This window comes from Nothobranchius furzeri, chromosome 7 (assembly GCF_043380555.1).
Source record: "Nothobranchius furzeri strain GRZ-AD chromosome 7, NfurGRZ-RIMD1, whole genome shotgun sequence".
In the NCBI taxonomy this organism is placed as follows: Eukaryota; Metazoa; Chordata; class Actinopteri; order Cyprinodontiformes; family Nothobranchiidae; genus Nothobranchius; species Nothobranchius furzeri.
In genome coordinates this window covers 71,530,576-71,544,029 of record NC_091747.1, presented here as the reverse complement: position 1 = coordinate 71,544,029, position 13,454 = coordinate 71,530,576, and the positions used below count along the sequence as shown (strand labels likewise).

At 48.2% G+C, this 13,454-nt stretch overlaps 1 protein-coding gene across 3 annotated transcripts in view; it reads left to right on the top strand.

The window, feature by feature from the left end:
• ttbk1a (tau tubulin kinase 1a) overlaps positions 1-12,632 on the top strand; it is a 112,497-nt gene extending 99,865 nt beyond the window's left edge. For all 3 annotated transcript variants that reach the window (XM_070553698.1, XM_070553697.1, XM_070553696.1), the window contains 2 exons: positions 9,739-11,198; positions 11,311-12,632. In XM_070553698.1, coding sequence (XP_070409799.1) covers positions 9,739-11,198; positions 11,311-11,713 — 1,863 coding nt within the window. In that variant the 3' untranslated portion in view covers positions 11,714-12,632. The remainder of the gene's footprint in view (positions 1-9,738; positions 11,199-11,310) is intronic.
• The last annotated feature ends 822 nt before the right edge of the window (positions 12,633-13,454 follow it).

The window sequence follows — 13,454 nt, the reverse complement described above, 5'->3', positions numbered from 1 at the left end:
CGTGTGTTCAGCTGTACCAGTGTTTCTAAAGCTCCTCCTTGAACCGTCACTCCTCCTTGAACCGTCACTCCTCCTTGAACCGTCACCTTATCGTGGTGGAGGAGTTTGAGTGCCCTAATGATCCTAGGAGCTATGTTGTCTGGGGCACTTAGTGCCCCTGGTAGGGTCTCCCATGACAAATTGGTCTTAGGTGAAGGGTGAGACAAAGAACGGTTCGAAGGATCTTTCATGGCGGTGAAAACGAAGAGTCGGAGTACCCGGCCCGGAGGGTTACCAGGGTCCCACCCTGGAGCCAGGCCTGGGGTTGGGGCCCGTGAGCGAGCGCCTGGTGGCCGGGCTTTCGCCCATGGGGCCCGGCCGGGCCCAGCCCGAACCGGATACATGGGCTCGTCCAACTGTGGACCCACCACCCGCAGGAGGAACATGAAGGGTCCGGTGCAGTGTGGATCGGGTGGCAGACCAAGGCGGGAGCCTTGGCGGTCCAATCCCCGGACAAGGAAACTAGTTTTTGGGACATGGAACGTCACCTCGCTGGCGGGGAAGGAGCCGGAGCTTGTGGCAGAGGTTGAGCGGTACCGGCTTGATATAGTCGGACTCACCTCGACACATTGCATTGGCTCTGGAACCCGAGACCTGGAGAGGGGTTGGACACTCTACTTTGCTGGAGTTGCTCCGGGTGAGAGGCGGGGGGCTGGGGTTGGCTTTTTGTTAGCCCCGAGACTCTCTGCCTGTGTGTTGGGGTTTACCCCGGGGGACAAGAGGGTAGCTTCCTTGCGCCTTCGGGTCGGGGAACGGGTCCTGACTGTTGTTTGTGCTTATGGGCCAAATATCAGTTCAGAGTACCCACCCTTTTTGGAGTCCCTGGGACGAGTGCTAGATAGTACTCCATCAGGGGACTCCATTGTCCTGCTGGGGGACTTCAATGCTCAGGTGGGCAATGACAGCTTGACCTGGAGGGGTGTGATTGGGAGGAACGGCCCACCTGATCAGAACTCGAGCGGTGTTTTGTTATTGGACTTCTGTGCAAGCCGCAGTTTGGCCATAACGAACACCATGTTCGAACATAAGGATGCCCACCGGTACACTTGGTACCAGGGCAGCCTAGGTCACAGGTCGATGATAGATTTTGTAGTCGTATCATCTGGCCTGCGACCGTATGTTTTGGACACCCGAGTGAAGAGAGGGGCGGAGCTGTCAACTGATCACCACCTGGTGGTGAGTTGGATCAGATGGCAAGGGAACATGCCGCGTAGACCTGGCAGACCCAAACGCATAGTGAGGGTCTGCTGGGAACGCCTGGCAGAAGAACCTGTCAAGACGGTCTTCAACTCCCACCTCCGGCAGAGCTTTGACCACGTCCCGAGAGCAGTGGGGGACATTGAGTCCGAGTGGGCCTTGTTCCACTCTGCGATTGTCGAGGCGGCTGTTGCTAGCTGTGGCCGTAAGGTGGCCGGTGCCAGTCGTGGTGGCAACCCCCGTACCCGCTGGTGGACACCAGAGGTTCGGGGAGCCGTCAGGCTGAAGAAGGAGGCCTACAGGGCGTGGCTGGTCTGTGGGTCTCCGGAGGCAGCAGACAGGTACCGGATAGCCAAGCGGGGTGCAGCAGTGGCAGTTGCCGAGGCAAAATCTCGGGCGTGGGAGGAGTTTGGTGAGGCCATGGAGAAAGACTATCGATCGGCTCCAAAGAGGTTCTGGCAAACTGTCCGGCGCCTCAGGAGAGGAAGGCAGCAACTCGCTCACACTGTTTACAGTGGGGATGGGGAGCTGCTGACGTCAACTGAGGCTATAGTCGGACGGTGGAAGGAATACTTTGAGGAGCTCCTCAATCCCACCAATGCGCATTCCGAGGAGGAACCAGAGCTGGGAGGCCTGGGGATGGACTGTCCGATCTCGGGGGCAGAAGTTGCTGAGGTAGTCAAACAACTACACAGCGGCGGAGCCCCGGGGGCGGATGAGGTTCGTCCTGGGTATCTCAAGGCTATGGATGTTGTAGGGCTGTCATGGTTGACACGTCTCTACAACATTGCGTGGTCATCGGGGGCAGTTCCTAGGGAGTGGCAGACCGGGGTGGTGGTCCCCATCTTTAAGAAGGGTGACCTGAGGGTGTGTTCCAACTATAGGGGGATCACACTCCTCAGCCTCCCTGGAAAGGTCTACTCCAAGGTACTGGAGAGGAGGGTCCGATCGATAGTTGAATCTCAGATAGAGGAGGAGCAATGTGGTTTTCGTCCTGGCCGTGGAACTGTGGACCAGCTCTATACCCTTGCAAGGGTGATGGAGGGGGCATGGGAGTTTGCCCAACCAATCCACATGTGCTTTGTGGATTTGGAGAAGGCTTATGACCGTGTCCCCAGGGGCACCCTGTGGGGGACGCTCCAGGAGTATGGGGTGGGTGGCTTTCTGTTAAGGGCCATTCAGTCCCTTTACCAGAGGAGCGTGAGTTTGGTCCGCATAGCCGGTAGTAAGTCGGACCTGTTCCCAGTGAGGGTTGGACTCCGCCAGGGCTGCCCTTTGTCACCGGTTCTGTTCATCACTTTTATGGACAGAATTTCTAGACGCAGCCGTGGTGTGGAGTGTGTCGAGTTTGGTGGCAGGAGAATCTCGTCTCTGCTTTTTGCGGATGATGTGGTTCTCCTAGCTTCATCCAGCTCTGACCTTCAGCTCTTGCTGGGTAGGTTCGCGGCCGAATGTGAAGCGGCTGGGATGAGGATCAGCACCTCCAAATCTGAGACCATGGTTCTCGACCGGAAAAGGGTGGCTTGCCACCTCCGGGTCGGGGGAGAGGTCCTACCTCAAGTGGAGGAGTTTAAGTATCTCGGGGTCTTGTTCACGAGTGAGGGTAGGAGGGATCGGGAGATCGACAGGCGGATTGGTTCGGCATCTGCAGTGATGCGGACGCTGAGCCGATCTGTCGTGGGGAAGAGGGAGCTGAGCCAGAAAGCCAGGCTCTCGATTTACCGGTCGATCTACGTCCCAATCCTCACCTATGGTCATGAGCTTTGGGTAATGACCGAAAGAACGAGATCGCGGATACAAGCGGCCGAAATGAGTTTCCTCCGTAGGGTGGCCGGGCTCAGCCTTAGAGATAGGGTGAGGAGCTCGGACATTCGGGAGGGACTCGGAGTAGAACCGCTGCTCCTCCGGATCGAAAGGAGCCAGTTGAGGTGGTTTGGGCATCTGGTCAGGATGCCTCCTGGACGCCTCCCTGGGGAGGTGTTTCGGGCATGTCCTGCCGGCAGAAGGCCCCCGGGTCGACCCAGGACACGTTGGAGAAGTTACATCTCCAATCTGGTCCGGGAACGCCTTGGGGTCCTGCCGGAGGAGCTGGTGGACAAGGCCGGGGAGAGGACGGCCTGGAGCTCCCTAGTTGGGATGCTGCCCCCGCGACCCGGACCCGGATAAGCGGAGGAAGACGAGACGAGACGAGATGTTGGTAGAGAATAGACACTAAGGTTAATGTTTGACAAGGATCAATACATTTTTATGCATTTAATCTACTGATGAATTCATCCATATCATTTCTCAAGACAGCTTGAAGGGAGTTAACTTGTGAATAGTTTACATGAGGAAAAATATCGAGAGATACATCGTATATCGGATTCAGCTAAAAGATAACAAGACATACGTTTTGGTCCACATCGCCCAGCCCTACTCGAATCCAACACAAGTCACTGATGTTAGCCTACAAAGTCCTGAATGGAACGGCTCCCATCTACTGGAATCCTCCTGCAAGAGCTAATGTCACAACTCGGTCACTCGACCATCACAGGATTGTTAGCTAGCAGTGCCTACACCACGCTCCAGACAACCCAGACTCATTTCTATATTGCTCTACAGTAAAAACAATGAGCTACCAGAACAAGGGAGTCCCTGTCTATCTTAAAGAAACTCTTGAAGACCCAGCTCTTCAGAGAGCATCTGCTACCCTAGCACCTATAAGTTAGCCTGGCAAGCCAGACTAACGCTCGGTTGTGGGGCGGGTTCTACCGTTGTCTTTCAAATGATCTCCGCATTCCACTGGACAATGAATGTGACATACTCTTGTTTCACTCTGTTGCATCATCCCACCCACCAGGCATATAGAGAGCCCTGATTGGCCCACAAAGCGGATAAAGCTCTGTGATTTGTTCACTAAGCAGATAGAGCACTGTGATTGGCCCACCCTTATGGACCAATCACAGCTCTTTATGTGTTTGAAACCCCTCTAGAGAGCTGTGATTGGCCAGCCAGAGTCCTGGTAGGAGCTGCGGAGGTTCCAATGGAGCATGCCTAGACCAAACTTTGCAAAGCAAGAATTTGGTCTAGTTCACTAGACTACCTATAAGTAGCTCTGCTCTACAATCTCTGCATGTTTTGTGCTTGCACTCTGTTTCTGAATAGTCTGAATCTGATGACAAGGAGCAGCAAAAAGTGGTCAGACCTACTAAAAAATAACCAACTGCAGCAGAAGCATGCTAAGCCCCGCCCATGTAGGCCCAGGAACCATTCACCCTGTTTTCGGGCAGAAAGTTGAGCTGCCTCAAATCCCAGACAGCAGGGCTGCAGGAACCGCTCTGAGTCTTTAAGCGGTCTTCTGTACTTTGCTTTTCTACAGCGTAGTTTGCGGTGTTTATCAACAACTTTAGGTTATTTATTTTTGTATGTTGTTGAATGACAGATAATTTAATATGAAAGTGGAAATTATATGTTCCTCTCAAGCATTTTTATGGGGGTATTTCGGTCTAGGGCTGAATGGTTTGAATGGTTCGATTCATTAAATTCCTCAAATCGTTTTTAGGGCTTCGCCGCTTCGCTAAATGTGCGCACCTCAGCCTGAACACATTGGTGCACAATGTGTTAATCTAGATGCTGTGGACGAATATAGAGAAACCAGCAAAAGCACAAGCCAGTGTGAAACGCTGAAACGGTCCAAAGCTTAGGATCAAGAGTTAAACTATGGACAGATTGGCTAAAGCTAATGCTAGTGCACGATCAAGCGGAGTTCAGAACAAACACGATGGTTGTGAATAACTGAACTCTACAAGCGTACCCGCACCATCCCATTTACCCCGGCTTTCCACAGGAGCCGTCAGCAGCACGTTACTGCAGCAGCACGTCATAGCTGCTGATAGGAACCGCTGTGGTCAACAGAACCTTTTCCACCGGAGCCGTCAGCAGTGCAAGTCGGCCGCGTCTCAGGAGCAGCATGTCGCGGCCTTTACGCACCGGTTCTATTTTCTACGCGCGACGCCTCTGAAACGGGTCAAGTTCGACATTTTTGGGGAAGGAAAGACAGGAAATCGGACGCGGAAATGGAGAGAAGCTTCCGAGATTTTCAGAATAAAGAAACGTGCTGCCTTCCGGTTGCTTTACTTTTAAAAAAAGTTACTAAATGTGCGGCCCCGTGAGAAGTTATCACCTAGCTAGCGGTCTCCTTTGTTTTTCAGGTCCGTATTGGCGATTATAAAACGGACAGAACATAAAACACAAACCTTTTGGAGCCATGTTGTAGTTTTCTCCTGCTTGTTGTTGTGTTTAGTGCTCTGTCGGTGACAGCTGCTCCCCTGCTGCTTCGCGTCTCGTGGGAAGGGCCAAGCAGCAGCTTACGCGAGCAAGACGTGCTGCTGCAGTAACGTGCTGCTGACGGCTCCCGTGGAAAGCCGGGGTTATATGTGGATGTCTGCAGCTGCAGCGCAATGGAGCAGAACTGCTGCTGCTACCTGGGGTCTGGGTTGTTGGTACAAGTCTGCTTCCCACCGCAGCAGGGCTGCGGCAAGCCGTTGTAGTATGTAACTCACAAACGCTTCTATCTTTGAACATAATTTAGACTGGATTATGTTGCCGACTCATACTTAATAAAATAGATATGCCCCATTACATCGTTACCAGTAGTAATTAAATGTTATTAGCATGTCCTGTCGCTCACTACTGAACATGTTAATGAAGTAATTTCATTCTACTGATCACATGGGGATATATTTAGTTATGTTATTCTGACTATAGGATGAGTGATATTCGTACAAACCTAAAATGTTAACAAAATGTTGGTCAAATTTGTGACTGAGTGAACATGGATGGTTTGTCTTGTGCATTTGTACGGGCTGTGTTGAGTTAAGGGTGCACTCCATCTTTTACTGGTCAAATCCTGGAGATACACACCAGCTCCCCGCTGAGTTAAACAAAAGTACTACACTGTGCTATGTTTGTGCATAATAGAAGTCTTCTGATCAAATAGTTTCCTTAGAGGTACGGTTCTCAGCATAAAAGAGTACACCCCACTACGTTAGTCAGAAAACCTTTAGTTTCCTCTCAGAATCAACATGTTCTATGACGGGGTCCCCAATCCTGGTCCTGGAGGGCCGGTGTCCAGCAGGTTTTGTGGTTTTTCTGCTCCAGCAGACTTGATTCAGTGGTTGAAACACCTGTGCAGCAGCTCATCAGGCTCTGCAGAAGCCTGTTAGTTAGCTGTTGATTGAAATCAGGTGTGTTGAAACAGAGTTCAAACTAAAACATGCAGGATACCGGCCCTCCAGGACCAGGACTGGGGACCCATGAGATGCCAAACTACAATGTACTCCCACAGATGTGGGATGTTGGTTGCTAACAAGATTTGTTAATTTGTCCACAAAAAGTGATTTGTCTAACAAATCCATTCAAGCCCATGTTGCAAAAATCAGTACACCCCGATTATAGTCTTAGGAGAAAAGCCACACCCAAGACGACAAAATTCGAATTAAACCACAGGTGAGTCTAATGATTCATTTAAGAGGTGTCCAGCAGACAGGTGACTATAAAACGACGTTACTTAACAAAGAAAAGCTCTTCCCGTTTCATGCTGCCAGCAACGGCTCCACGTGGAAGAGAAATGTCACAAAATCTGAGAAAGGAAATCATTTATTTACACAAGAAGGTGAGGGCTACAAGAAGATCAGCAAAGCTTTACGTATCAGTCACAATACTGTAGCAGAAGTGATCCAAACATTTAAGAAAGATGGAAGTGCAACTGTAACACTTTTCATTTAGCGTGGAAGACTAGATACGCAGGCTGCACGGTGGCGCAGTGGTTAGCGTTGTTGCCGAGCAGCAAGGAGGTCCTGGGTTCACATCCCGGCCTGGGGTTTCTCTGCAAGGAGTTTGCATGTTCTCCCTGTGCATGCGTGGGTCCTCTACAGGTGCTCCGGCTTCCTCCCACAGTCCAAAAGACATGACTGTCAGGCTGATCGGTCTCTCTAAATTGTCCGTAGGTGTGTGTGTGTGCTTGATTGTTCATTCTGTGTGTCTCTGTGTTGTCCTGGCAACCTGTCCGTGGTGCACCCCGCCTGCTTGCCCAGAGACTGCTGGAGATAGGCACAGTCCCCCTGTGGCCCTCCGTGGATAAGTGGGTATAGACAATGGATGGATAGACAAGACTTGATTCTTTAGTTTATTTTCCTGCAGAAGACATCAAAAATATTCTCAAAATGTTTCTTCTGGCAACAACAGCAGTTGTAGCTCCCCCACAATGCGAAGATGTTTTTTTAGAGCATTACAATGCAAAATAGAGATATATTTCTCAGTATATAACTAACAAAATAACATAAAAATGCATTTAAACAGCAAATCACATGCAAAACATTGCCATACACACAAGAGTATGACAAAACGCTACCACAGGGCAGCACTCTCGGGAACAAAATGATTGGTTAACAGAACTCAAACATGCCTGCAGAAGACATCAAAAATATTCTCGAAACGTGTTTTCTGGCAACAAGAGCATTTGGACCTCCTGCAATGCACAACAAACAAAAACAAACACGTTTCTGACCACTACACAAAGCAACCACTAGGGGGTTGTTGAAACAGCTGCAGCAGAAGGAAATGACTTGTGTCCTCAAAACTAACTAAACTCTGGCCAAATAATACAAACCTTATAAAATAAATACAAACTTACATACAACACGGTTTACAACTTAAATGATGATATTTATAGAGAAACACATAAAAATACCAGACCATTACTGCACTGAACTCACCCTCTCAACGCGAGACTGCTTTGTAAGAAATGCTATGGTGGTTCAAAGGCACAGAGCTGGATGCAGCTTCCATTTTTCTAAATAAAATACAACATAAATGATTGAATTCACACTTTTAAACAATATGAATACAAAATAAATACACAATTTCTAATTTTATTTTAAGCTCTGTTACACAGCCATCTTACAGAGACGTCCAGGCGCCCACAGAAGTTAAAGAGCAAGTCACCCCTAAATCAACTTTTTTTGCCGATAAACTACAAAAACGAGTGTCTAATTGTGCTGTAGACACGTGTAGTTAATAATTTGACACTTTAATGCATCTTAGTTAAAATTTAAATATTCTGCCTAAAACTGTCAGTGTTGCGCCATCGTCAGGTAAAAACTATGCACTGTATTTGAATTTAAACCTGTCACCACTATTGGCTAAGAGGTATGCTATGATGTTAACTGGTACATTATGATGTCACAATGTTGTTGTGAGCCTGTGTGTGTGTATGTGTTAGCGGCTCCGCCCTCTTGGTCTGCCAGGCAACAGCATTTGTTGCATTTTTCAAACATGAAGTGGAAATGAAGTAAGTTTCTTGTAGGAGGTGACTTGCTCTTTAACATCTCGACAGGAGCTCCTTCTGATGAGAAGGGTTGTAGAAAATCACCATGCAAGTTCACTGCAGTTAGCTAAAGCAGTAGAAAGCCTAACTGGAGTGACCGTTCCCCGTGACACCATACGGCGCACACTGCAGAGGAATGGCATGCATGTGTATTGTCCACAAAGGAAGCCTCTCCTAAAGCCCAATGCACAAAAATGCACACCAAGGCTTAGCTAGAGCTCATGCTGGAAGTGATGAAGACTACTGGGACTCTATACTCTTCAGTGATGAGACAAAGATCACTGTTGTTGGAACTACTGGGTTCTAAACTGTACGGCATCGTAAAGGTGAGGATTTCAAAGAGAAATGCATGGTGTCTACAGTGAAGCAGGGTGGTGGCGGTGTCATTATGTGGGCTGCATGAGTGCTGCTGGAGTTGGGGAGCTGCATTTCATTGATGGTATCATGAACTCAACAATGTACTGCTCTATACTGAAGGAGAAGATGCTGCCATCACTCTGTGCACGTGGTCATCGTGCACTTTTCCACTATGACAGTGATCCAAAACACACATCTAAAGCTACTGCTGCATTTCTGAAGGAGAACAGGGTGAAAGTGATTGAACGGCCAAGCATGTCTCCTGATCTGAACCCAATCCAACACCTGTTTAAGCAGCAAGTTGAGCATCACTCTCCATCCAGCATCCAGGCTCTAAAACAGGTTATTGTTGAAGAATGGAGAAAGATAGATGCAGCAACATGTCGCCTACTTGTTCATTCCATGCCTAGAAGACTTGGTGCTGTCCTTGAAAATCATGGTGGTCATACAAACACTAGATGTAGTAGTTTTTGTTGTGGGATGTGTTCATTTTTGCTTCAACCAGTTTTAGTAAAACTGAAGATTTTGTGATCTAAGTTATATTATTAACCTTAATTTCATGTTATGGAGATAAACAAGTGTTCAATAAACCCAACCTTGTGAAAGTTCTGGAACTTGGCCTATTGTTCATTGAGCTTCTGATGAAATTTGTACTTTTTAAAGGTGGTGTACTCATTTATGCTGAGCGCTGTAGCTACTCTTGCAATGAGTTCCTTATTTTCAGCTTTACGTGGAATCTTGTTTTAAATTGTCATAATGACGTTTTGTTGTATTTTTAGGTGTTATCACCCACAGAGGACAACATCCCATCACCGTCCTCTCCAGACTATCGAACAAAGGGCCAAAGTGATGAGATGGAGCATTTCCATATCCTTCCTCAGCTGCAGGCCAAACGGGCGGACTTCCTCACTGTTATGTTGACTGGTACTTTGCCTCAGCGTCGCAGCTTTGCCACACCAGATGAAGAGGTCCCAGAACCCATTGGTCCAAAGGATGATGATGTTACAAAGAGTGAATCCAACAGTGAGGCTAGTCAGAAAAGTACAGAACGTAGTCAAGATGCTGCACCTTCAACACTCATGGCTGAGGATCAGAAGGGCCAGAGGGAGCACGCCTCAGCTGCTGATGCAGATCCAGACCTGGAGGATGCATCTAAAACTCTTGTTCTTTTCTCACCTGGAGACACTCGCAAGTCCCCCTCTGGTGGGGATCAAGGCCTGGAGGGTGAGTTGGCCACACCATCTGGGCTAACGTTCCGTACTGAACGCCTCTTGGTTGGGGAGGGGATCCAAACAGAGCTTTCCGAGACCGGACGCTTATCGCCAGCTCTCCGGTCAGACTTGAGACCCTCGACTCCCATTGCTCCTGCATCGCCTCCGTTCACCAAAGTTGAACGCACTTTCATTCATATTGCAGAGACATCACATCTCAATGTTATGTCTTCCAACGGTCACTCTGCAAAGGAGAGCGACCGGGAAGTTGCTGCTGTTGGAAAAGACTTGTCCATAGGGGTTGAAAACCTCGAGCAGGAGGAAGCGCTTGTGACTAGAGGGACTCCAGAGGAGTGTGGCCCAGACCAAACTTCAATAGATGACAAACCGCTCAAAACTCAAAATGGTCCATCAGTTGTCCTGACCCTGTCTTTAGAACGTGCCCCTAAAGTCAGGTCACCAGTTCATGAACATAAAGATCCATCACAAGAATCTAGAAGACAGCCATCGTCCAGTGACGAAGCTGTGAAGCGTCAGACTGCTGAAGCAGAGCCACTGACTCCTATAAAGCCCAAACTGCGAAGCCGAATTCCCATACTTGTCACTGAAGAAGACTCGGGCTCAGAACAATCTTCTTCCCTCTCAGCTCGAGCTCGACTTCAGCAGAGAGCCAGGCAGCTTGACTTGGCGCGCTTGCTGGTCCAGAAGCAACAGGGTCGCTGGATGAGGAGGAGAATGCTTTCTGGTACATCGTCATCATTGTCCTCTGGAGATGATGAGCGCTGGAGGGTTTCAGAAACTTTATCCACCACAGGCTCAGAGGAGGACGTGCATACCTCAGATGAGTCAAGGAGGAGTTCCCGTCTCAAACCTGCCGAAGAGCAAGGCTCCAAAGAGTGCCGGAGCAAGATTCCCAGGCTTGTCACTCCCGTAAAAAGACCTGCAGAGAAATTTGCTTCTGCTGCTGCTGCTTCTTCTTTCTCTTTGCCAGATTCCTGCACCAAAGAAGCGTCACCCATCATTAATGAGTATGCTCTAGTTTTGCCCTTATAGCACACACACACACAGAATTTCCATTTTAAAAAGTTTGGGAATTTCTATGATAAAAGTAACAACTTCAATATGCTTCTTTGTCCACAGAAATCAGAAAACTGGCCTGAGCACCCAACGAAAACCGAAGCCTGTACCATCTAAGACCTCCTCCTCGTGCCCTCGTCCTTCAGTTGTCTCTGCTTTGCCTGGCAGTCCTCGAATGCCTTTACGTGTTCTGCTTGGAATCCGACGCAGCCATAGTTCTACTCACTGTAGGACTGACAGTCCCTCTCCTCAGAGGGCGTGCCCGTCCAGACAGCTCCTGTCAGTACGCGCCCCTACTGTCCCCATGCTGCAACCCAGGACTACCACAACCATGCGGCGTAGCACCTCGCAGGAAGCCACTGCGCAGCCCTCCACTGTCACTATGCCTACCAGGACCAGGCCAAAACCATCCGGTGTCTCCAAGGGGAAGCCGAATACCAAGGAGAAGGTGGTCGGCGCTAGATAATACAAAGAGACTCGTATTTGAGAACACGTGGTGTATAATCAGTCTTTATGCTACGTCTTAAGGTTTTCACCAGATTCTACAGTAGTTTGTGATGGTAAACTGACCTCCTTCAACTCGTTCAACGTAGACAGACATTTTATTTTTCCAAGTATAGCTAACAGAACTGTGTTTATGGGCTTCCAGTAATCCTGACTGACTGTCAAACAGGAGCAGTGCTGCCACGGTGCTATGGATATCTCTACTGCTCTCTGGTCAATCCCTAATTTAACTTCTTCTTTAAACTGAAAGTTAAGACCTCCAACATGTCCGTTTTCAGACACCCTTACCCAACGCTGTACTCCTAGCTTTCCACTACTATGCTAGTCCGCTATCAGCAATACTCTGCTTGGTTCACATTGCATGATAATGTATATCACAAAAGCATTGAATCTGTCATGGGAGAACAACATTAAGTAATTTAATATAGCTTTTCCATTTCAAGTGTTCATGAATGGAATTGGACTGATTTGAATGCCCACGTGATGGTAAAATATTCAGAGCTGTCCTGTACTCATGATGGCCCGATAAGCAGCTTGGCCTCCTCCTCATGGTTTGACACTGGGCATGATTTAATCCCTCTATTTTTTGAGTGTTTTGTTTTGTTTATGTGCTGAATTGTATATAATAGAATCATTTCCCACAAAGACATTTATTTTTTATCTAGCCAAGCAAAGTGCAAATGAGATCTTTAACCCTTTGTTCCAATGTGTTTGCCCTGTGCTTTTATTTCTTCACGCATGAAAGAAACAGGGTAAACCTAGAAAGGAATTCATACTTGCTTATCGTAGGTGCAACGATGTGCTGTTTGTTGGCGCCCATGTTGTTTGCCTGAAGCTGCTGGGCACTGAGCTGCGAAGTAAAGTCTTGGTCATGCGGAGGAGCATCTTGTCGTCTTTTCTTTCTTAATCAAGGCTAACAAAGTTCTAAAGTGTCAGTCACCCCCTTACCAGAACCTGGCTCCACCCACATTTCCAGTTTGAAAAATGCGCCAAAAGACACGATACCAGGTGGGCTTGGAGGGTGGCTCTGCTTCAGTGAGTGACACAGACTGCTAACCATCCTTCCCCTCCTGTTGCATACTCTTGGCTTGGAACAGCGGAGCATGAAGCAAAGCCAGTGGTGGGCTAGTTATATTAGCTAGCATGCTAAGTTGTTTTACGGTTAGCTTACATAGCCTGAGTGGAAGTAGCAGAAGGAGGTTCTAGTGTAGTAAGCCCAGTGGCTTCTTTCTGTTTAAAGAGTAGTTTCACTGAGAAACCATTTTTTACTAAATATTTTTGAATGATCGCTCTGAGTGAAACATGCAGGCTGAATGTGAAACTAGTCTCCTACACCTATCTCCTGTATTAGCTTCTGATAGAAAATAGATGGAAAAACGCTCTGCTTAGAAAATCCTTACAGATCTACGTCACACTGTCACTTAACATTCACGGACTCGCCCATCTCAACTCCTGATGGGGAAGGCTGTTGTTGATTTAGAGTCCAGGAAACAGCTAGTAGAAGCTAACCGTTAGCATTAACAACTTCACCACACAGCAGAACTCCTCCAGGCTTGCGTTATTTGTGGAGATAAAACATCAACAAATCAAGAATCCCATATTAAGCACAGATCCAAGATATGTGTCTGAGTATTTCAACCCTATCATTAGAGTTTGTCCAACTATGGTGAGTATGAAATGGTAAATGGCCTGCATTTGTGTAA